This window comes from Phoca vitulina, unplaced genomic scaffold (genome assembly GCF_004348235.1).
Source record: "Phoca vitulina isolate PV1807 unplaced genomic scaffold, GSC_HSeal_1.0 scaffold30, whole genome shotgun sequence".
Classification (NCBI taxonomy): Eukaryota; Metazoa; Chordata; class Mammalia; order Carnivora; family Phocidae; genus Phoca; species Phoca vitulina.
In genome coordinates, this window is record NW_022589733.1 from 9,651,333 (window position 1) to 9,672,431 (window position 21,099).

The 21,099-nt window shown below is 55.3% G+C and overlaps 1 protein-coding gene across 1 annotated transcript; it reads right to left on the reverse strand.

The window, feature by feature from the left end:
- On the reverse strand, positions 1–18,789 carry PLLP (plasmolipin). The gene is made up of 4 exons (XM_032424326.1): positions 18,538–18,789; positions 4,489–4,662; positions 2,190–2,312; positions 1–1,105 (listed from the first exon to the last, which is right to left on the reverse strand). The coding sequence occupies exons 1-4, from the start codon at positions 18,670–18,672 to the stop codon at positions 989–991; spliced, it is 549 nt and encodes a 182-aa protein (XP_032280217.1). The 5' UTR covers positions 18,673–18,789; the 3' UTR covers positions 1–988.
- Positions 18,790–21,099: the final 2,310 nt, after the last annotated feature.

The window sequence follows — 21,099 nt, forward strand, 5'->3', positions numbered from 1 at the left end:
AAAAAAAACAAAAAAACAAAGTCACCACCAAGCACAGGACAACTCACCAGGCAAGGTCCCGGTTCCCTCTCCCTCCTCCATGGCCCCCGTGCCTCATCAGCAGGGTCAGGGAAGCAGTCAGCATGGTTAGCTTTTCCCCAGGGGAGTATTACAAACAAGGGCTGGGGAGAGGGAGGAAGGCTGGTTGGGTATTTCATCACTGAGAAGTTGCTTCCAACCGATTGTTTGAAATCACTTGCACATTTGGAATGCAGGAAAGGAAGACCATGCCGTCAGATACCATAACCCTCTTTCCACAAAGGTCCCCCTTGAAGCAGCCTCTGGTTTGGGGGAGGGTCAAGTCAGAATTGTGTTTTAAGGTGGTGGTCGTAGGGGGCACGTGGGGGGCTCAGCCGGTTAAGTGGCCAACTCTTGATCTCAGCTCAGGTCCCAGAGTCGTGAGTTCAAGCCCTGCACTGGGCTCCACGTGGGGCATGGAGCCTACTTACGAAGAAACAAATTGTGTTTTAAGGAATCAGACCGGTTTCGAAAACTTGCTCTGCAGTCCCAGAACAAAGAATAAGATAAATACATGTAGCTTGTTAGGCTTATTCTACGGAGGGTCGGGGGCTGCAGGTCTGGAGTCCTTGTTAGTGCACTTAGTGTTGGTGAGAAGCCTGGGCCCCAGCCTGGGACACTGAAGTCAAAAGACAAAGCAGAGACACTGACAGCCCCGTATCCCCCGTCACCTTCCACTAAATACAGACGATGGGCAGACGGTCTCAGCCACTGGCCTCCTTCCAGCCCCTGTGCGTGCTGACTTGGGCCAAACCAGAGGATGGATCCTGATTCCTTAGGAGTACTGGGTGAGCCCGAGTCTGACGAGCAGAGCAAGTGTAGTCCCTTCCAGGCCGACTGCACAGAGGGCTCAGGCCTCGGGCTCACGGCCGCCCCACGCTGGGACCCGGCTGCAGCCTTCAGCCCCAAGGTGGGCCATGGCGTGGGCGGTCTAGGCGTAGCCCCCAGCCATCTGACTGGTGGCTGCATTGCTGCCCACTCCCCGCCAGGCCTGGAAGCTGAAGAAAGCGCTCACTCCGTAGGCAATCATCACTAAACACGAAAAGAACTGGAAGAGGAAGACACCAGAGCTGAGTCAGTGTGCAGCGTGGCCCGGGGCTGGGTGAGGGGGCCACAGGGGGGACAGATACGAGCCCCAGACAGCCTCAGACAGGCACACACACACACCCGGAGTAGCGCCCCCCAGTTAACTAGAACAAGCCGCTCTGGTAGCCACGCCAACTCCAATTAGCCACACACTCATTTCCCACGTATTTGTGGGGGTGCCGACGTTACATTCTTGTGGGGGAAACCATGACTAACCACGCAGGCAAGGTAGATCGGACTGTGACACGGGCTATTGGACAATGCTGAGAGTGACCAAGGTGTAGGAACTCCCAGAGACACACATCAGGGACTTAGTTTTAAAAAGACAACGTTCAAAAGGTACCCAAGGAATTTTCTGGAATCAGTTCAAAGATGCCCTGCAGCCACATTCTGAAACTGAGGAAACCCACGCCCTGGTCTCGCTCCTGCCCTACCCTGGACTGCGCCTTGGTGTGTTCACCTCTCTGAGCCTCAGTTTCCTTGTCTGTCCAGAGGGGACAGGACTGGTAGTTCCTGTCCCCTCACCATGGGAGTCAGGGGGTCCTGTGAGGAAATGTCTGTGCAGGGCCCGTGGACTGAGGCGTGACAGGTGTGGACAGGGTCACTGGTCTGCCGCTGGCTACTTGATGTGGATGGAGCCCAAGTTTGGGCTTCCTGAGAGCTGTAAATCCCCCCAAATGGTTTCAACCAAAAGGTCTGCATGCACTCTTTTCAAGAAGGGTGGGCAGTTTTTAACAGATTCTCCAAGGGGGCACAGGACTCTAAGTCAGTATGGAGCACCTGCTTGCCAGCAAAGTTCAACAATGAACCCATAACTTCCATTTACCACCAAAAGTATTTCCCAAGCGTTCCGGTTCCTTGAGGTTTACTGCTAATTATGGAAGACAAAGCTCAGTGTCCCTGAAACCCCCGAGAAGGAGGTCCGTCGGGGGTGGCAGGTGCTGGCCTCGGACCAGAGAGTGGTGGAAGTCCAGGGGCACAGACTTGGTTTGACCCATTCCCTGCCCCCATCACTGCCAAGAGCGCCCCCGGGGAACCATACTCACAGAGGCCGCCGCACGCTGGTTATAGGGCCGGGTGCCCTTCAGTGACGTCAGCTCGACGGCGGCAGAGCAGGTGATGAAGGCCGTGATGTAGAGAACAGTGGCGCCCACGTTGAATATCATTAACTGGAGGGTAGGGGGAGAGGAGAACAGGCTTAAGACGGCAGACTCTTCCAGTAAGTGTGGAACCTCTTGGTTCCCCCACACATACCCGGCACACCCCTTTAGTATCCAGAACAGGGGCTGGGGCTCAAGGATGGGGACGGATACTACACTCCTCGGGATGGCAATCCACATGGGGTCAACCCGGAGGCCATCTGAGCGGGGAGCGTAAACACACGTAGGGCTGATAGGGGAGGGGAAATGATGAGCAGGCCTGAAGTGATCTGGTCAGGGGCGGAGACAGCCCCACAAGGCAAAACCCCATTCCCAATGGCAGGAGACCAAGCCAAGGCCATCTCTGAGAGCACCGGCTAAAGAATTCCAGGGCCACGCTCTTCCATGCAAGCTTGGCCCCCCTTGGCACTGTAGGTCTTGGTCCTGAGGCTGGCCCTGGGAAGACCTCCCATCCCTCTCTGCCTCCAGGGGGAGCAATCTGTGTCTGCCTTTGGGCCACATCCTAGGCTCAAGGCCGCCACATCAAATGCCAGGGTGAGGACCCAGCAGAATTCTGGGCCACTCTGGCAGAAAGGACCCTCAGCTGACATTCAGGTCCGAGTCCCATTTCCCCAACGCTTGGCCCCTGGAGCCAGTAAACAGTCTTAGCAGAGACCGCAAACTGGTGGACCTCAGGCACATTTGGTTCAACCTATATAGATTAAAAAAAAAAAAAAAAAATGCCAACATTCTAAAATGAGATTTCATATGAAAAGCTGACGATCTCCTATAAAACTTTCAATCTTAAAATATTAAGATTTGGCACCAAGGGGCCCACTCCCACTGAGAGTAGGAGCCGGGCAGAGGTGGTTCCCTGTGGAGAGACGGGTACAGGTTCTCCAGAACCCCTTCTTGACCTATTTCACTCACTCACCTTGCTCAGGCCCCACAGGGGGCTTGTAGCCCCCATCCCAGAAAATGCCAATTTGACAAACCCAATCCAGTCATCTCTAGATGCAGTCAAGCTTTATCTGCTAATAGGCCCGGGAGTCTAAGAGACACTGCCCTGCTATCTTGGCCCAGGAAAGGAGCCTCCTTCCAACAACAGCTGTGGCCGGAGCCCCAGATCTGTGCTCAGAGACACCGAGGCCCCCGCCATCTTGGGAGATTTCTTTCTTCAAAGCTCCTAGGACATGGGGCCAGGGCTGGACCCTAGCCAGGAAGTCCGGCCGTCCCCTCCTCATCCCAGGATCTTCCCTCCAAGCCCAGCGCCCACCACAAACACTGCCTGGCTCCTGCCAGTGATGTCAAGATCTAACAAACCCGTTCTGTCTTGAGGATGACTCACGTTTCCTCAGTTTAAACAGTCATTGAATTCCAAACAATGCCGCCTAGTCCCGGCCTTGCTTGCCTTACAGTCATGTGCCTCTCTTGCCTCACTGCTCACTGAAAAGCCTCAGACCCCAGCTGCAGGAGTTTTCCGGGTCAGAGAAAAAAGCCCAGCAAGCTTTCTGTTATCTGGCCGGGGTACTTCCTATGGCCACTCTCAGCTCTGTGTCCCGAGGAGACTGACCTGGACAAAGCGGAGAGGCTACCCTCTCCTGGGCTGTCGGGGCCTCATCCTGGGTAGTTCCTGATAGCTCAGCCCAGCCTCCAGGCTCAGGGCTGCCAGAGTCTGACAGAACTCCTGCAACACAGGTTCAAATCCCAACTGCCCCCCAAACCAGAAAAACACTTTCAAGATTCCAAATGCAGCGGGTTCTCCATTTAAGAGCCCGTCATGGGGCGCTTGGGTGGCTCAGTGGTTAAGCGTCTGCCTTTGGCTCAGGTTGTGATCCCAGGGTCCTGGGATCGAGTCCAGCATCGGGTTGCCTGCTCAGCAGGGAGCCTGCTTCTCCCTCTGCCTGCTGCTCGCTCTGCTTGTGCTCTCTCTCTCAAATAAATAAATAAAATCTAAGAAAGAAAAAAAAAAAAGAGAGCCCCTCACTTCTACTCCCTTCCCTGAAGAAAGCCAAGCCTGTGTCCTCCCTAATTTGTGGCCATCGATCCTCCCTCCCCCACTCAGCTCTGCAGCCGGCTGAGAGCCAACCCCTACCAGCCCCTTCTCATGTAGGGAAGGTGGCTCTGTCACAGCTGCTCCCAGAGGCAGAGGGGTCAGCCTGGAAGCAATGCCCCCCCCCCCCACCGTGCTCCCACTGGGACTCACCACCAGCGGCCAGGGCACCATGTACATTTTCATGTGCAGCTGAAACAGGTAGAGGATGAAGAAGACGATTGTCACCAGCCAGAGGAAGACAGCCACAAACATGACCCAGCCATAGGCCGGGTACAGGTGGTACGGGGTGTCGGCAATCAGGGCCCACACCAGCAGCCCCAGCACCTGGAGGGATAAGACAGGGCCAGAGTCCCCCAGAGCCCCCACCACTCTGGCTGGAGGCCACGGGGCGCCCTCTGCAGGACACACTTCTCCTTTAGTCAAGAAATATTTATTTGGCTCCTACTGCATACCACTGTATACCAAGCCCTTGCCTGGTAACTCCTCCTTTCGGGTCTCAGCTGAAATGTTGCACGCTATGGGACACCTTCCCTGCTCCTCCAGTCTGGGTTCTAGAACCTTCTTTTGTGCCCACCTGGCCCCCCCCCCCAACCCCAGGCACCCACCACCCAGGACCAGGATTCTGTTTCCTTCCCCTGCCTTTTGAGTTCCCTGAGGGCAGGACAGTGACTGTCTCATCCACAGCTGCATCCAGGCGGCCAGTACACCTCCCATGGAGCCATCCTGGCCTCCTCCATGGCTTTCACCCCCTTCCTTGCTGCCCAAGATCCCCGAGGCTGGGGCATCCTCCCTTCTCCATAAGGGCATGCTTTGGAATCTCTGGAGCTAGGCATGATTCAGCGCTGGCTGCTGAGGCAGGGATGGTCTAGCGGGGGGCTTTGGAGAAAGGCTCCTTTGCTGATGAAGAAGCACAAAGACAACTGTGCCTCTTCTTCCTTGGATGGCATCCAGGCATTATGGCAGCAAGGCTCCAGGGGACCCTGCCACAGCCAGAAAATGAGCCAACCATCAGACGGATCACAGAGAAGAGGCTCAGGAGCCAGATCCATCTCTGGCTGCCGGTTCTGGAGACAAAAACTCCCCAGGCCGAAAGCTCCTACACCGGCCCCTGGAGAGCTGGTGCTCACCCTGGAGCACGGGCAGCACCGGGCACCTGCCGCACATGCCCGCCCCAGTGCCCCTGCCAAGGATCAAAGGGACGTTTCTGTACCCATCCCCCTACATGTGCGCAGTCAGGGCAGGAATGACCTTAGCCAGGTGGGCCAGGAGTCCCGAAATCCCTAGGAAAACGTTCCTTTCTCCTCCTCCTGCCCCTCCTGCACAAGAGGCCGGGGAAGGGTGTGGTTGGCTTTCTTCCCGCTGTGAAGTGGGAGATGGAGCCCCAGGCCTGGGAGCCAACAGCTGGGCTTCAATCCTGCCCATGCTGTGGGACCCTGGGCAAGCACCTTTCCCTCTCTGTGCAGCTCCCCCGGGGCAATTCCAGTCTCCCCGCCAAAACACAGGGCCCGGGAGGAATCCGAGCTTGGTCACTGCTGTATCTCCAGGGCCCAGCGGTGCCTAGCACATATTACCTGCTCAATACATATGTGCACAGCGCTAACGAGCCTCAGTTTCCTTATCCGTGAAATGGAGGTCAGAAACCTGCCCTGCACAGGAAGCAGGTGTGAAATCGGTGAATGTGCTGCTGGCCTTGCCCCCCTCCACCCAGGGAAAGGTCTCAGCCCATGGTGGAGGGGTTGGGGCGAGAAAGGCATCCACTCCTTCTCTCCAGCAGGGATGCCACCCACATGGCACCCCGCCGGTCTCAGGGCTGCCCCCTCTGCGCTCCCCGCCACCCACCAGAGACGGCCTGGCAGCGGCCCGTGCGGCCCACTTTGCAGGCGAGGAAGGCGGGACAGGTGGCAGGGCCCTGCCTACAGGAACACAAGCCGGGGGCAGAGCCGGTGAGGACGCAGAGCCGGGGTGTCTCAGCCCAGGACCCCCACCTTTTACCACTCATCCTCAGGACACCCTGCCCGAGACAGACATATCAGGGGGGCCAAGAGCCCCCAGAGCTGGGTGAGGCCACTGCTCTGAAGGAGAACCACCCCCCCAACTCAGCACTTTCCAGGACCCTCCCAGGTGAGAACTGGACTCCTCGGGGACAAACAGTCATCTTTCCACTTCAATCAGAGTCCTTAGGAGCCTCCAGGCCAACGTGCTGTCTGTTCCAACCCCCAGAAAGGGAAGTTAGAAAAGGCACTGAACTGAAAATCAAGAGAAGACCCATTTGGGTTCACCCTAATGTGCACCTACCAATCAATTATCGTTAGGATTACTCCTAGATTTGGCCGCAACAACCACTGAACGCCCTCCGGCTCTGTGCCAGGCCTCAGGTAAGCCATGAGGTTCACGGTTTCCCCATGACCCCCTCATCGGTTGGTACTATGTATTTTCCCCATTTTCCAAACAGAAGCTCAGAGGGAAATGTGGCTGTAGCTACCCAAGGTCAACCGGGGGGTAAAGGGCAGGGCAGGATTTGAACCCAGATCTGTCCTTCTCTGGAACCCAGACTAGTGAGAGTTACTTAGTGATGTGTGAAAGGCGAGAGGACACCTGAGCTGTCTCCCGGCTCTGCCCTGCCCTCCAGCCCAGCCCCGGGTCTCCAGATCAGCAAGTGCAGCCTCTGAGAGATGAAGCTGCCAGATAAGCAGCAAGAATTTCTGGGGTTCCTCCTGGCTTTGCCCACCTGGCCCTGTGCCCTGGGAGCTGCCTCGGTTTCTGCCCTCAAACAAGGAAAGGTCCACTCATCCCCTCGGAACCAGATAGACTGGTTTTTCCCGTCCACTCTCCCCCAGCCCCAAGAATCTGAACGGAGCACCCCAGCCTAGGGCCCCAGGGAGACCCCGCTCAGGACAGGGCGGCCCCACATACGCCGACCCCCCGGCTAGCCTGAGCGGCCTCCTCTCCCTCCAGCTGTGGACCCGTCCTCTAGCCAGAAGAAGGGGCCAGAGGACTTGTCCTGTGGTCCACTGTGCAAGAGTAAACCCCACTTTCCAGAGAGAGGGGGACAGCAGGAGGTAGCCGAGGGTGGAGACCAGAAGAAGGCCACCTGTCTCCAGGGCCTGGCCCAGGCTCCTCTGTCCAGGACAGTCGCCTTGCAGCTCAGATGCCCCTCTCTGGGATCATTCATTCAACAAGTATCTACCGGACACGTACTGCCTTGTGAGCCAAACAGACAAACAGCCCTGCTCTCCCATTGTTCCCTCTCTACTGAGGGGACCCAGATAAAAGCCCAATGCATTGGTGAATGCAAGCGAGCCACGGGGTAAGTGCTATGGGAAAAATGCAGCTGAGAAGAGACAGGCAGTGGGGTCATTTGCAATTTCAGGTAAGAGGCCAAGAAGGATCTCACTGGGAAGGCGACCTGTGAGCAGCCAGAACAGCAAGGACTGAGGCTAGGAGAGAGGCACAGAACGGATTCTCCTTCAGAGCCTCCAGAAGAAACCAACTATGCCAACATCTTGCGAACTTCTAGCCTCCAGGACTGTGAGACAGTGACTTTCTACGTAGAGTCTGAAGCCTCCCAGTTTATGGTGTTTTTGTTATAGCAGCCCCGGGAAACCAATACATCTTAGCTACTCTCTGACAGCAGATGGATGTCCTGATCTGACTGTGATACTGCCATCAGTGTTGATGGACGGCTGGCCTACTAACTCCCTGGGTCAGGCTCCGGCCCCGCCAACTTACCAGCTACGTGACCTGGGGCAAGTCGCTGAACCTCTCTGTGCCTTAGTGTCCTCATCTTCAAAATGTGCCTACCTCAGGGGGTAGTTCTGAGATGAAAGTAATATACAGGGACGCCTGGGTGGCTCAGTTGGTTAAGTGGCTGCCTTCAGCTCAGGTCATGATCCCAGGGTCCTGGGATCGAGTCCCACATCAGGCTCCTTGCTCAGCAAGGAACCTGTTTCTCCCTCTGCCTCTGCCCCTCCCCCTGCTTATGCGCACGCTCTCTCTCTGACAAATAAAAAATCTTAAAAAAAAAAACTTAAAAAAAAAGGTAATATACCTAAGGGACTTAGATCAACACATTCTACTGTCATTATCAACCTGAGAGGCTGGAATGTGGGTTTTCCAATCCCTTCTCTGCCCACGTTCCTAAGGTGGTAGCAGTAATTGTGTGCGCGGTTCCTAGGGGTACGAGGCCTCACTGAGATAAAGAATATTATCTAAACTTAAGCACTAGGCGCGGTGCCTGGCAGCTAAAGGCCCCATGCCATTGTGGGCCCCACCTGTCTTTCAGATAAGGCAGCCGGGCTTATCTGAAGGGAGGCCCCAGAAGGGCAGCCCCGCCGGGACCAACCCAGCCCAAGACCGCCTCCTGCAAGGGCACTCCCTCTGTTCCTCACAGGCTGAGGGGCTCTGGGGAGAAGACCTCATCCTCAGACCTCAGTCTTCCCCTCAGTACAATGGGAGCAGGGAGGTTTCACTTAGTGCTCTCCAAGGCTCCCTTCAATCTGGGCCTGACACTCCTCAATTGCACACCTTCCCCAGGGGGGCCCAGAACCCTCTCCCCCTGGTACGGGAGGGACACCACCAGCCCCAGCACTAAGCTAAGTCTTCTCCCGCCCAAAGACGGTCACTCTTCTAATCCCTCTCCACTTCCTGGGCTGGGTCAGACCCTTGTGGATTTGCTGTGTGACCTTGGGAGAGTCTCCCAAACTTTCTGGTCTGTTTCTTCATCTGACATGTGAGAGGGTTGGGCAGGTACACCCATCCTGGTCACCTCACAGGCATGTCACTGCAAATAAAATGCCGTGAAGGAAAAAGTCAATAGCTGTAGTGGTCAGGTGTGGTATGAGGGCTGCTGGGCTCTGGGGAGGGAGATGGGTGGGGGGCGAACCTCCCAGAGTGGGGAGCCTCCAGGAGGGGCAGCACTTCAGAGCCTGGAGGCTGACACTGGGGACTCAAACTCAGCCAAGGCAGGCAGGTCACAGAAATGGCCAAGGCGGGCCAGGGGGGGACTGCAGAGCTGAGAGCAGCCTGCTGGCATGGGGGGGGGAGGGGAATGATGCCTGGGGTAACCAAGACTTCCAATTTTCCAAGAGACACTAGAAATCTGAATTTGTATGTGAAATCTTCAGCTTTTTAAATGTTGGCAATGAACCCAAAGGTTGCGGAGACAATGTGAGGATGGGGCCCATCCAAAAGCCTCCAGAACTCCCTTCTCCCCACTGCACTTTCCAGGAAACTGAGGCCCAAGGGCGACATGAACCCTTCTGGGGTTCCCCCTCACAGGGACACATCTGGGCAGCTGAGGACACTCTGAACTTGGCCTGGCCAGGCCCAGCCTCCACCCCCGCCCTGGCCCTTCTCCCGACAGTGAAAGGGACTTTATGGGGACAAAAAGCCACCCATTGTCAGAGGAGACAAAGGCGCAGGGGACAGAGGCTCCGGGGCGCCTGAACTGGCCACAACAAATCCACACACCACCCCCTCCCTGTGCAGAGGCGGGGGGCTGGGGAGGGGGGGACAGAGGGAAGGCTCCCTGGAATCCCCGCACTGTAAACCCCAGGCACTCGGGAGTCCTGGGGGCCGCCTCCCAGCTCCACCACCCGCGGCCACAGGTTTCACGCCTCTCAGCCTCCCTTTCACTGCAAAGCCATCATTTGGTCATTGAACAAAGTCTCCTGAGGGCCCGCTGTGTGCCCTGCGCCCTTACAGACCCTGGGGGTGAAGCAGGGAGCCCGCAGCCAAGTCCCCCCCCCACCCGCACACACGCACGCACGCACCTCCCAGCCTGGGCTGTTGCAGAGAAGGTGGTGAGGATGGAAATGCTGGCTCAGGGCCTGGTTCACCTGCTGGCTTTCCAAATGCGGCCTGTCACATTACTTGCTATTCCTCAGTCTTGAGTCTCGGAACTGCGGTTTTTAAGCCCTAGAGATGGAAGCGATTTCTGCACACCTACCCCAGCAGCCCCCAGAGCCCCCCTAGCGAGGACCTCCGGCGCCTGTGTGCACGCTGCATGTGGAGAGTTTTAGAAAAATCTTCCCAACATTAAGCTCAGACTGCCTCCTGCATATCCCCATGCCAGTTCCCAATCCCTGCACTGTGGCCCGGGGGGATGGAGCTGCCCAGAGGGGAGGAAGGGTTTCCCTGCGGAAGGGTCTCCACATTACAGGAGGTGGGGACACTCCCCTGAGGACCTGAGCAGAGAAGGGCGAGGGCAGACCTCCAACCCCTGGGCAGAAGGGATGACAGAAGCTTCTGTTCTTAGCAACCCCCAGGGAGTGGCAGTGGGGTTGGCCCTCCAGAGAGATCTGGCTCTTGGAGCACATGGAACTTCATCAAACTTGGGAGGCCTGGCATCCACCCTGGGAACAGGGTGATGGGGGAGCCTGAAGTGAAGCTCTTCCTTACTCCCTGGACTTCCTTCTTCAAACACTGGCTCTAGTTCTGATCCTGGAAGTCATGACGAGGGTGACCTTGAGCAAACCCTGCCCCATCTCAACTTCAAGGAGGGACAGGTGACCTCATCTGGCTAACCTCATAGAGGGCAGCAGATGACCTGTCTGACCACCCCCACCCCCAAATTAAAGCTGGAACAGCCTAGTACAGGCCCAGGTCAGTTGCCCAGCAGCTCATATGCTGAGTCCTGCCTAACCTTTAGCCCTTGTCTTCTTGTCCTGACCGTCCCCGTGTGTGAGATCCTGGGGTGCCACCCTGGCCTCTCCCTCTTGGGCAAACAGTACAGGCCAACCCAGACCAACAGCAAAGGGCCTGTTAATATCCAGGGCTGAGCTCACTGGGCTGCCAAGAAAACCAGCTCACCCCTCCCTGCCCACCAGGCAGGTTCCCAGTGGCCATGGGGACCAGGGCAGCACCCCTGTGGCTCCCCGAGACCACTGATGAGCAGGAAATCAGGGCCTGGGCCTCACTGAATTCCACCACCAACCACTCACCGGCTGTCAAGGGGTGACCACCACCTGACCCTGTCACACATACAGAAGCAGCAACCATCCACCATCCACCATACGTGGACAGCTCTGCAGCCTCTTTCCATGTACACCTGGTTAAGAAAACCACCTAAGGTCACCCAGCCCGTAACACTGAACTCAAGGCTATGCTTGCTGCCGTGTGTTCATGGGAGGGTGTCTTCCCCAAACGGGGCCTGAGGGGCCTTCAAGGGCCACCTTCACAGTTTTTGTCACAAGCACAAACTACCTGTACTACATTTTTGCTCTTTTCATGTATTTGAAAGATTTTTAAATAAGTTGTATCATTTATTTTTAAAATACGTAATCTGTATGACATGGTGGGTAACTAAATGGTGTTTTTAGCATGTCTCCCTCCTCTCCTGATACTCAGTTTCTTCCCCAGGGACAACCAAGAGGGGTTTCTTATGTCTCTCTTCAGAGACTGCGCGCACGCGCGCACGCGCACGCACACACACGCACGCACACGCACACACACTCTTTAAACAGGTGTTGTCTCTATTTAGTCTCTCTGTATTTCTCCCATACACGATAGTATTCTACACACACAGTTTTGCACCTAACCTCTTCCACTGAACCATAGAGCCTGGAGACTGTCCATCATTACATAGAGAGCTGCCTTCCTGTCTTCTGGGAGGGGTAAGTCATTATCTTTTTACGAACTGCATGATATGCCACTGCACAAATGTACCGTAATTTACTGTAACAGTGCGTGTCAACTGTTTCAATTAAAAAATAAATAAGGGGGGGGCGCCTGGGTGGCTCAGTCAGTTGGGCGTCTGCCTTCGGCTCCGGTTATAATCCCGGCGTCCTGGGATCGAGCCCTGTGTCGGGCTCCCTGCTCGGTGGGGAGCCTGCTTCTCCCTCTCCCTCTGCCTGCCTACTTGTGATCTCTCTCTCTCTCCCTCCGTCAAATAAATAAATAAAACCTTTAAAATACATACATACATACATAAATAAGTAAGGGATGCCTGGGTGGCTCAGTTGGTTAAGCATCTGCCTTTGGCTCAGGTCATGATCCCAGGGTCCTGGGATTGAGCCCAGCATTGGGCTCCTTGCTCACTGGAGAGCCTGCTTCTCCCTCTGCCTGCCACTCCCCCAGCTTGTATGCGCTCTCTCTCTGACAAATAAATATTTTTTTTTTTTTTTAAAGATTTTATTTGTTTATTTGAGAGAGAGAGAATGAGAGACAGAGAGCATGAGAGGGAGGAGGGTCAGAGGGAGAAGCAGACTCCCCGCCGAGCAGGGAGCCCGATGCGGGACTTGATCCCGGGACTCCAGGATCATGACCTGAGCCGAAGGCAGTCGCTTAACCAACTGAGCCACCCAGGCGCCCTGACAAATAAATATTTAAAAATAAATAAATAAAATGCTGATGGGAAATTAAAAAACAACAAAAGTCTGTGTGGCATAAAAAAACACTATGAGCAAAGTCAAAAACAACACTAAGAAAAAAATATCTGCCAATCATCTGGAGGTCCTAGTAAATGGTAAGAGACTTAGGACGCCGCAGAATGGAGAAAGAGGACAGACAGACAGCGAGATACAAACAGCTCCTCAACAACGTGTTTTTCCAAGGCCAACCTCACTCATAAGGGAACTACAAAACACTACTATCCCGAGCAATGGGAGGGGCACAGGCCCAGGTGCTGATTCACCATGCTGGTGACCCCTCTGGAGGGCATTTGGCAAGCTCTATCAAAATCACGCACACACACACCCAGAGCCAGCAGTCCCATTTCTGGAAATGTACTGCACAGATGCGCTCAGTGGCTCGTGTGGGCTCATTCACTGCGACAGGGTGTGCAACAGCAAGAGTGGGAACCCCAGGTGCCTGTCCACAAAGGGACGGGCCACACAAGTCCCACGGCAGCCACACAATGGACCACTGCGAAGCCCTAAGACAGAAGCGATCGCACTCCATACAAGGAGACAAGACCACCAAGACACATTTTTACATGAAAAAGGAGCAAGTACAGAAGGATGTGGATGGAAAGAGTGCATCCCTTGGGTAAAGTGGGGAGAGATGGGACTCTCCAGCCACATGTGCGTTTCTCTCCTTAAGAGTCTAAAATGGGGGGCGCCTGGGTGGCTCAGTTGTTAAGCGTCTGCCTTTGGCTCAGGTCATGATCCCAGGGTCCTGGGATCGAGCCCTGCATCGGGCTCCCTGCTCGGCGGGAAGCCTGCTTCTCCCTCTCCCACTCCCCCTGCCTGTGTTCCCTCTCTCACTGTGTCTCTCTCTTTCAAAAAAATAAATAAAATCTTAAAAAAAAGAGTCTAAAATGGAACCTGGGAAACTAGAGCGGGCACGGGTGGGGGCGACTCTAACCGGAAGGGACAGAGATTTTGTCAGCCTGCCCTTTCCCAGCCTATTTTATTCTGAACCATAGTAAATATATTACCTATTAAAGAAATTCAGAACAGGAAGGATTAGAGAAAGAAACACCCAGCGAAGTGCGTACCGTCAAGGGAAAAGCACAGCAGGGCACATGCACAGAGTGTTCCCATCTGTGGTTTTTAAGTGAGGACAGGGGTCACGTGCAGAAAAATGCTTAAGACTCAGTGTGGAATGCTGCCTTCTTGCAGGCGGCTGCCTCGGAGGACTGGTCAGGGGCTGGTCAGGGAGGAGAGAGATGACACTTGCATCAATCACCCTTCATATTGTTGGACTGTTTTGCTGTGTGCCTGTGAATTTTCTCAAGGGATAGAACCATTTTTTTAAGTGGGCCCATCAGTAGAGAAAGGGCTACACGGAAGGGGGCGACAGTGACAGTCGGGCATGCCCTGAAATGGTTAACAGGGAGGGACACAGATCTGTGTAACAGAAGAGATCTCAGGTGCCTTGGGTGTAAGAAAAGCCACTTGCTGAACAAAGGAGAGGGAATAAAATCATCCCCGTTTTTTACAATGCACAGGAAAAAGAACTGGCAACTCCCAACAGGGGTCCCCTTGGGGAGAGGGACAAGCCATCCAAGAATAACTTTGGCCTTATCTGTAAAAGGTTTTCATTTTTTAAGGAGAATGTGTTCACATATTTATTCCAAACACTCAACTCCCTCCTGGCCACAACCAGTGGGCCGTGTGGGTGGAGCTAACAAGACAAAGCACTGGTTTCCTCTGGGCACAGGAGGTGGCCGGGGAGCTTGCAGGGCCTGAGGAATGCCCTGGGAGGCCCCAGTACCGCACTTCCAATGGGGCTGAGCTCTGCTCATACCTTGGGGACCCCAACAACCTCTCCCGGGCAGCCTCTTCCTGGAGGACAGAGGTGACTTGTAGGCCTTGCCCTAACCACCACCAGGAGAGGAGTGACGTGCTTGCTGAGGCTGGGGAAAGAGTCAGGATCACCGCAAGGAAAAGCTTTCTAATACTCCCAAATGTACAAGGATGGTGCAGGCAGCCTTGAGAGAGAGTGAGCACCCCGACCCTGGAAGCATGCAAGCTCGAGGGACCTCTGGGAGCAAGCAGAGCAAGCAAGAGAACCCTAGGATTCTATGGCTCTGTGAATCCCAACTGCCCTTCATTCCAACACATGCTGCGCTAAGCCCTTTACAGCACCATCTTCCATATTCCTCACTATCCCACCATCACTATTTTACCAACAAGGAAACGGAAGCTCTAGGATATTAGGGAAGGTACAATATCACACAGCCAGGAAGAGGCAGCCGGGACTTAAACCCAAGGCTCTCTGCTTTCAGGCCAGTGCTCCCACCAATACTTCCTGCATCACCCACAAATCACTGTCATCTAGCAGTGGGTGAAGCTTCTGTTATCTGTTTATTCACCTGCAAAATGGGAATTGTGTGGCCACCCCCAATCCCAGGAGGTCCGGCAAGAAGGAAGGATAGAGGCTGCCAAACACTGACGGCCCGAGTGCCACAGACCATTTATATGGCCTCCTACACCTGTGGCCTCGGGGCTGCCTTCTGACTGCAGGGCTTTTAGGCAAGCTATTCTGAGGTTCATCTGTTCGGAACCTCCTTCTTACTACTCCCTTCCTTGTAACTAAACCCTTCGGAGCCCACTTCTGTCAGGAAGCCTTCCCTAGTGGCCCTGGCTCCTGATGAGTCTCCCTTCCCTTTCCCCTCCAAAGCACCCCTAAGAACATGGACTCCCTACCAACAAAACAAAACAGGAAGCATAGCTAGAGCCAGGCTTTGGATCTGAGTGCAAATTCTGACTGCCACTCTACCCCATGTGACCTTATACAAGCATCAAAACCTCCAGATTTTTATGACCAAAAGAGTTATCTCCAGATCAAACTTGCCTGCTTGCTTTTTAGATACTATCTGCATAAATTCATCATGTTTCCCTTTTTGCCTATGATGCTAGGAAACTCAACAAAGAATCGAAGGGCTTAACCTTGCTATAGATTCCAGGTACAATGATCTCTTTCTGGCTCTCCTTAAGTCAATCCTTCCCCCTCCTATGCACACACCACCAACTTTTAGAAATATATGACTTTAACTCCTGTTGTACGTAGCTAAATATCACATTCCGTCTAATGTTCTTTCTGGAACCAGATGGGGTGTGTGTGGGGGAAGTTGGTTCTTCAGGACACATTTAATACCAGACAAAGAACACATCTCTTTCCCAAGAAGCTGGGGCCTTCTGCCCACCCCACCTCCCTCCTCCCACATCTAGAACTCTTCACCAAATCCTTTGGGAAATGAAGAATTAGCTTTCAGCTTCCCATTTACTGCCTCTTCCATGCAGCCTTCCCTGATCCCTTTGCAGAAAGCTCATCCTCTGGGTACCTCCCTCAGACCAAGAGCCCTTGGAGAGTAGGTGCTGGGCCTTTAGGGGGTTAGGAGGGATGACCACTCTATCACTCCCTCAAAAGCACCACACCCTATGCCCTGTGGGAGCACAGCTGAGTGTGGTAATTAAGAGCATGGGCCAGAAAAGTCAGACCACCCAGGGCTTAGATCCCAGATCTTGGGCAAAGAACTGACCTCTGAGTCTCGGTTTCCTCACCTATAAAATCGGGAGAACAGAGAATATAAAGCCCTTGCCAAAGAATCCGGAGCCTAGTTCGCACCTGACTGGTAAGAGCTTTTATGGCTTCCCAGCAGACGGTGGTGCCTGTTGGGGTAAAGCCCCCTATGGACCCAGGAAGCTGTGTACTGGAACTGTCTGTGGCCAGAGAAACAGCTCAGGAAGCAGCTTCTCCCACAGGTAGGATGGTTAAGGCACTAAAAGGGGCAGGTCTTCAGAACTTTGATGGGAGACCCTCATCCCCTCACCTCCAGCCCCTAAAGCACTGCAGGGGGGGTGGCAAAGGAAGGCCACCCCACTCACACCCAGTACCTCAGTGTCTGGAGACCTAAGTGCCAAGCAAGGCCTTCTGGCAAGTCCTACACCCTGTGTAGAGCCCGGGGTTGATATCTGTGCAATGGGACCCAGATATTCAGGACTGGGCTGCTGGGCCCACAGGGACCCCCAAATCAGAAACAGCAGCCTCCTCCAGAGGGATCTACCCAGGTCCCAGCAGGCACAGCAGGCCCCCTTACTCTCAACTCCAGTTTTCACTGTTCAAATGCAAAAGCCAGTGCTCAGGTCCCATTAACCAAGAGCTAAGCCTAAGGCTCCACCCCACCGCCCCCCACGGAGCCCAGCCAAGGTCTCTCCGCTGTTGCAAAACCCCCAGGCTGCCAACAGAACAAGATCTCCATCTCTCCCCGGGGCACTTAGCGCCCTCAGCTTCAACCACCTGATCCCCCCAACTTCCTTTCCACTCGCCCATCCCCAAGCCCTGGCTCACACAGTACCCCCCCCAAAACCCTGAACACCCTTTCCCTTCCTCTGCTAGAGTTCAGTGAAGTCAAAAGCTCCCTCTCCTCCACGAACCTCCCTGGACTCTAAGTTCATCCCCCTCTCCTCTGCCTTTTCAGCCCAGGGCCTGAGGATCCCTTCCCACTCCCCCGGTGCCTTCCCCACCGTCCTGGAGCCCAGCACAGCAGCACCGCTCCGGACAGGGGCAAACCTACCTGCAGATTTAAATCAGGCCCCCACCGGACCCCTTACCCACCCCGGGAATCTCCAAAACAACTCTGGGAGAATATTACAAATGTAGATTCTGGGCTGCACTTCCTGAGATTCAAATAACAATTCCACATTTTTTCCGGGGGTGGGGATCAAGAATCTACATTTTAAACAAACTCCTCCAAGAGAGTCTGAGGCTGGGGTGGGGGTGGGGGGCCCCCCAGAGAGAGATTTGTGAAAGCCTGAAACCAGAGCTACGACTGACCCAGGTGGAGGCAGGCGCTCACGGGCGGTGGGGGTCTCAAACCACCCACCCTTCCAGCCTGGCAGTCAAGCCAGGATCAGGGAGGAGGGGGGCGGGCGGAGATGCCCTAAAAGAAAATGGATCCTGGCCCACCTCCAGTTCCACCTTAGTCCTCTGGGCCCTCAGTTCCTGGGGAAGCCTCCCACAGGGGCAGCCACCCAGCTTCCTGACCCACCAGAGAGTACTGTGGGAAGAAAGCGAACACCGCCAGGCCTGAAACTGGTGTGTGGGGAGAGGGATGTTCCGATCGGTTCGACTCTGCTGGGGGTCTTCTGCACCAGGGTCTGGGAGGCATCGGAGCCTTGCCTCTGGCCTCCCACAAACCCCTCCCGCCTGCGCTGGGCGCGGTATCTCGGCCCCGCCGGGCCGGCCAAACCTGCTGGAACCCGGTGGGGCACCCAGTGGAAGCCAGAAAAGCCCGGTCCCTGCGCGGGAGCCCAGAGGGCCGCGCCTAAATGTATGCGCCGGAACGGAGGCGCCCTCTCGCTTAGAAAAGGGGCTTTCTGGGGCTCGGCCACGCGGAGCCGCTCCGAGTGGACTTTGCCTCACTCAGGCTGGGTGTCCTGGAGGGCTGGGGATATTGTCCTGGCAGAGAGAGACAGAGGCTGAGACAGAGAGGCTCAGAGAGCGAATTGTGCGCAGTGACTGTGCGTCTGTGAGCGCTCCTTGGGGTGGTCTCCAGTGACCACCTCGGGGGATGATGGGGCGTGCGAGAGTGGGCACCCTGAACACCGGTGCTCGCAGGGACGGCAACGGGGACGTCTCGAGCTGAGAGCGCTCCAGGGTGGTCTCGGGGGCGTACGCCCTGGAGGCGCCCCGGGGATAGGCGCGGCGCGGCGGAGCCTAAGGTGAGGGTGTACTGGGAGCAAGCGAGGCAGCCCCGAGCCCTCCCGGCCCGGCCGCCCCCCACCCCGACCCCGCGGCCCCGCGCGCGCTCACCAGCTGCAGCAGCATGAGCGCACCGAGGCTGGAGCGCACGAAGCCCAGGTCCGGGCGCAGCGCGGAGACCGAGGCGCCGGCGCCCTGCGCGGGGCTGCTGGTCCGCGTGCTCACTTTCGACGGGAACTCGGCCATGGCGGTTCCGCTCGCCTCCCGACGTCGCTCCGGCCGCCGCCGCCGCCGCCGCCCCTCCCGCGGTGGGTGCCGGCTGCCGAGCCGCTCCTCCCCGGGGGCTCCGGCTCCCGCGGCGGCTCCCGGCGCAACGCGCGGCGTCGGGGCGGACAGCCGCCTGCCGCCAGGTGCGGCCGAGCCCCGGCCCCGCCCCCCCGCGGGACCCGCCCCTTTAACTCCCCGCTCGCCGCCGGCCGGTTCCCCCCCTCCAGCCGTTCGTGGCCGCGTCCACTTTCCAGACGGGGAAACTGAGGCCGCGGTCAGTGAGATGGCTCCGCCACAACCAGCCTGGAGAGCCGCGCTTTTCTCTCCTAGGGAAAGCCACCTCCTGGGACTCTTCCTCAGCGTCGCCGCGGCGTTCACCGCTGCTCCGCGCCCTGCCAGCCGGTCACTTCCAAGCCCGAGGTAAACGCGGCTGCAGTACTCCGAGGCCTCCCCCGGAGGCCTCTAGGGCGCCTCTCTGAAGTTTCTCCTTACAGCGCGATCCGCTTTTCTGTGCAGCGACTCCTCAGGCGTCCCGGGAGACCGACCGAGCACCCGGGAGGTGAGGGTCTGAGTCAGCTGAGGCTGCTCGTGACTCAGTTTATGTGGTCTTCACTTCTGGACATACTAAGCAGTAACTTAGAAGATCATGGAGCCTCAGTTTCCAAGTCTGTAATATGGAGAGATGAAGGACCTCACCTCACAGAAGCTCCTGGCACACCGTGGCGAGGGCGTGCATGGGGGGCACTCACAAGGTGGGAGATGATGTTGGAGTTACGGTTTCATTACTCCACCTGCACCCTGAAACATGCGCGCACGCGCGCGGACGGACACACACACACACACACACACACACACACACACACAGCTTCAGGCCGTAAAGGCTTGCACAGTTTATTTATCAACCAGTGTTTGCAGAACCTCTACCATATGTCAGGCCGTATCCCAGTCCCTGGGGAACAGCAGGTACAAGCCAGGCAACGCTTCTGGGATCCCACTTTCTACTGGGAGTGATAAGTGCTAGACTGGGAGGAAAAAACCACCTCAGTGACAAATGCTGTGACTAAAATAAAAGAGAGATGTGACAGAGATGGCCAGGAGGCAATTTTTAGATAAACTGGTCAGAGAAGACCTCTCGGAGAGATGACATTTATGCAGAGAGCTGAATCATCAGTAGGGTCAGCCTTGGGAAGAACTTAGTAAGTGCAAAGGCCCTGGGGCTGTAGGAAGCTAGACAGTTTGAAGAACAGAAAGATCCTTGGTGGGACTGGGGCAACATGAGCAAGGGGGGAGGTTCAGCAGGTAGGCAGACCAGGTCCCATAGGACTATTTAGATGATCTTATTAGCTTCCTGTGGCTGCCACTGACCGTGGTGTCTTAAAAAAAAAAAAACAAACAAACAGAAATGTATTCTAGAGGTCAGAAATCTGAAATCAGTTTCAGTGAGCCAAAATCAAGGTGTCAGCAGGGCCGGTCTTCCTTTGAAGGCTCTAGAGGAGAATCTGTTTCTCTTCCAGTTCCTGGTGGTGGCTGCCGGCAGTCCTTGACCTGTGACCTAATCTCCCTAATCTCTGCCTCAAGTATCACAGTGCCTCCTCCTCTTCTGTATGGATCAAATCTCTCTTGGCCCCTCTTGTAAAGACACCTGTGATTGGATTAAGGCCCACCCAGGCAATCCAGGCTCACCTCCCACCTCAAGAACCTTAATTTAGGGATGCCTGGGTGGCTCAGTTGGTTAAGCGTCTGCCTTTGGCTCAGGTCATGATCCCAGGGTCCTGGGGTCGAGTCCAGCCTGCCACTCCTGCTGCTTCTGCTTTCTCTCTCTCTCTAATAAATAAATAAAATCTTAAGAAAAAAAAAGAGAACCTTAATTTAATCTGCAAAGACCCTTTTTTCTTTATAAAGTAAAATATACAGATTCCGGGGATAGGGTTTGATATCTTTGGATGGTTATTATTCTGCCTACTCAGTAATGGAGGGGAGAGGTTAACATTTTATTCTAAGGCCTGGTGGGTTTCTAACAGGAGAGGGACAAGATCTGATGGCCAATATCTGATAGAAAATATCACTGGTTGATGATGACTGAGCCCTTTACCCACCCCTAAATGTTCAACCCCTTCCCCGTAGGCACCTGAGACTCTCCTCCCAACCCCACACGCAGTGGGCACTCGAAAGGAGCTGTGCTTCTTGGTAGCTGCAAACCCAGAGACCAGCCTCCCTGTACACTACACAAGGCCAAGTGCAGAAGAACAAAGCTCTTGGGTAAACCTTTAATTTTATTATGACACAGAAAACAGTAAGATGATTGTTTCCGAGGCAGCATCTAAAACAGTAGAGTGTTTTGGTTTTGGTTTAGATTTTGTTTTTTTGGTTAATCCCACTTTCATTCCTTTCAAATGGCAGCAAGCA

Coding starts and splice junctions, on each gene's coding strand:
- PLLP (XM_032424326.1), bottom strand. CDS start 18,672: ATGGCCGAGTTCCCGTCGAAAGTGAGCACGCGGACCAGCAGCCCCGCG. Junction 4,663..18,537: donor CGCTCATGCTGCTGCAGCTG/GTGAGCGCGCGC, acceptor TTATCCCTCCAG/GTGCTGGGGCTGCTGGTGTG. Junction 1,106..2,189: donor ACCAGCGTGCGGCGGCCTCT/GTGAGTATGGTT, acceptor TTCCTCTTCCAG/TTCTTTTCGTGTTTAGTGAT.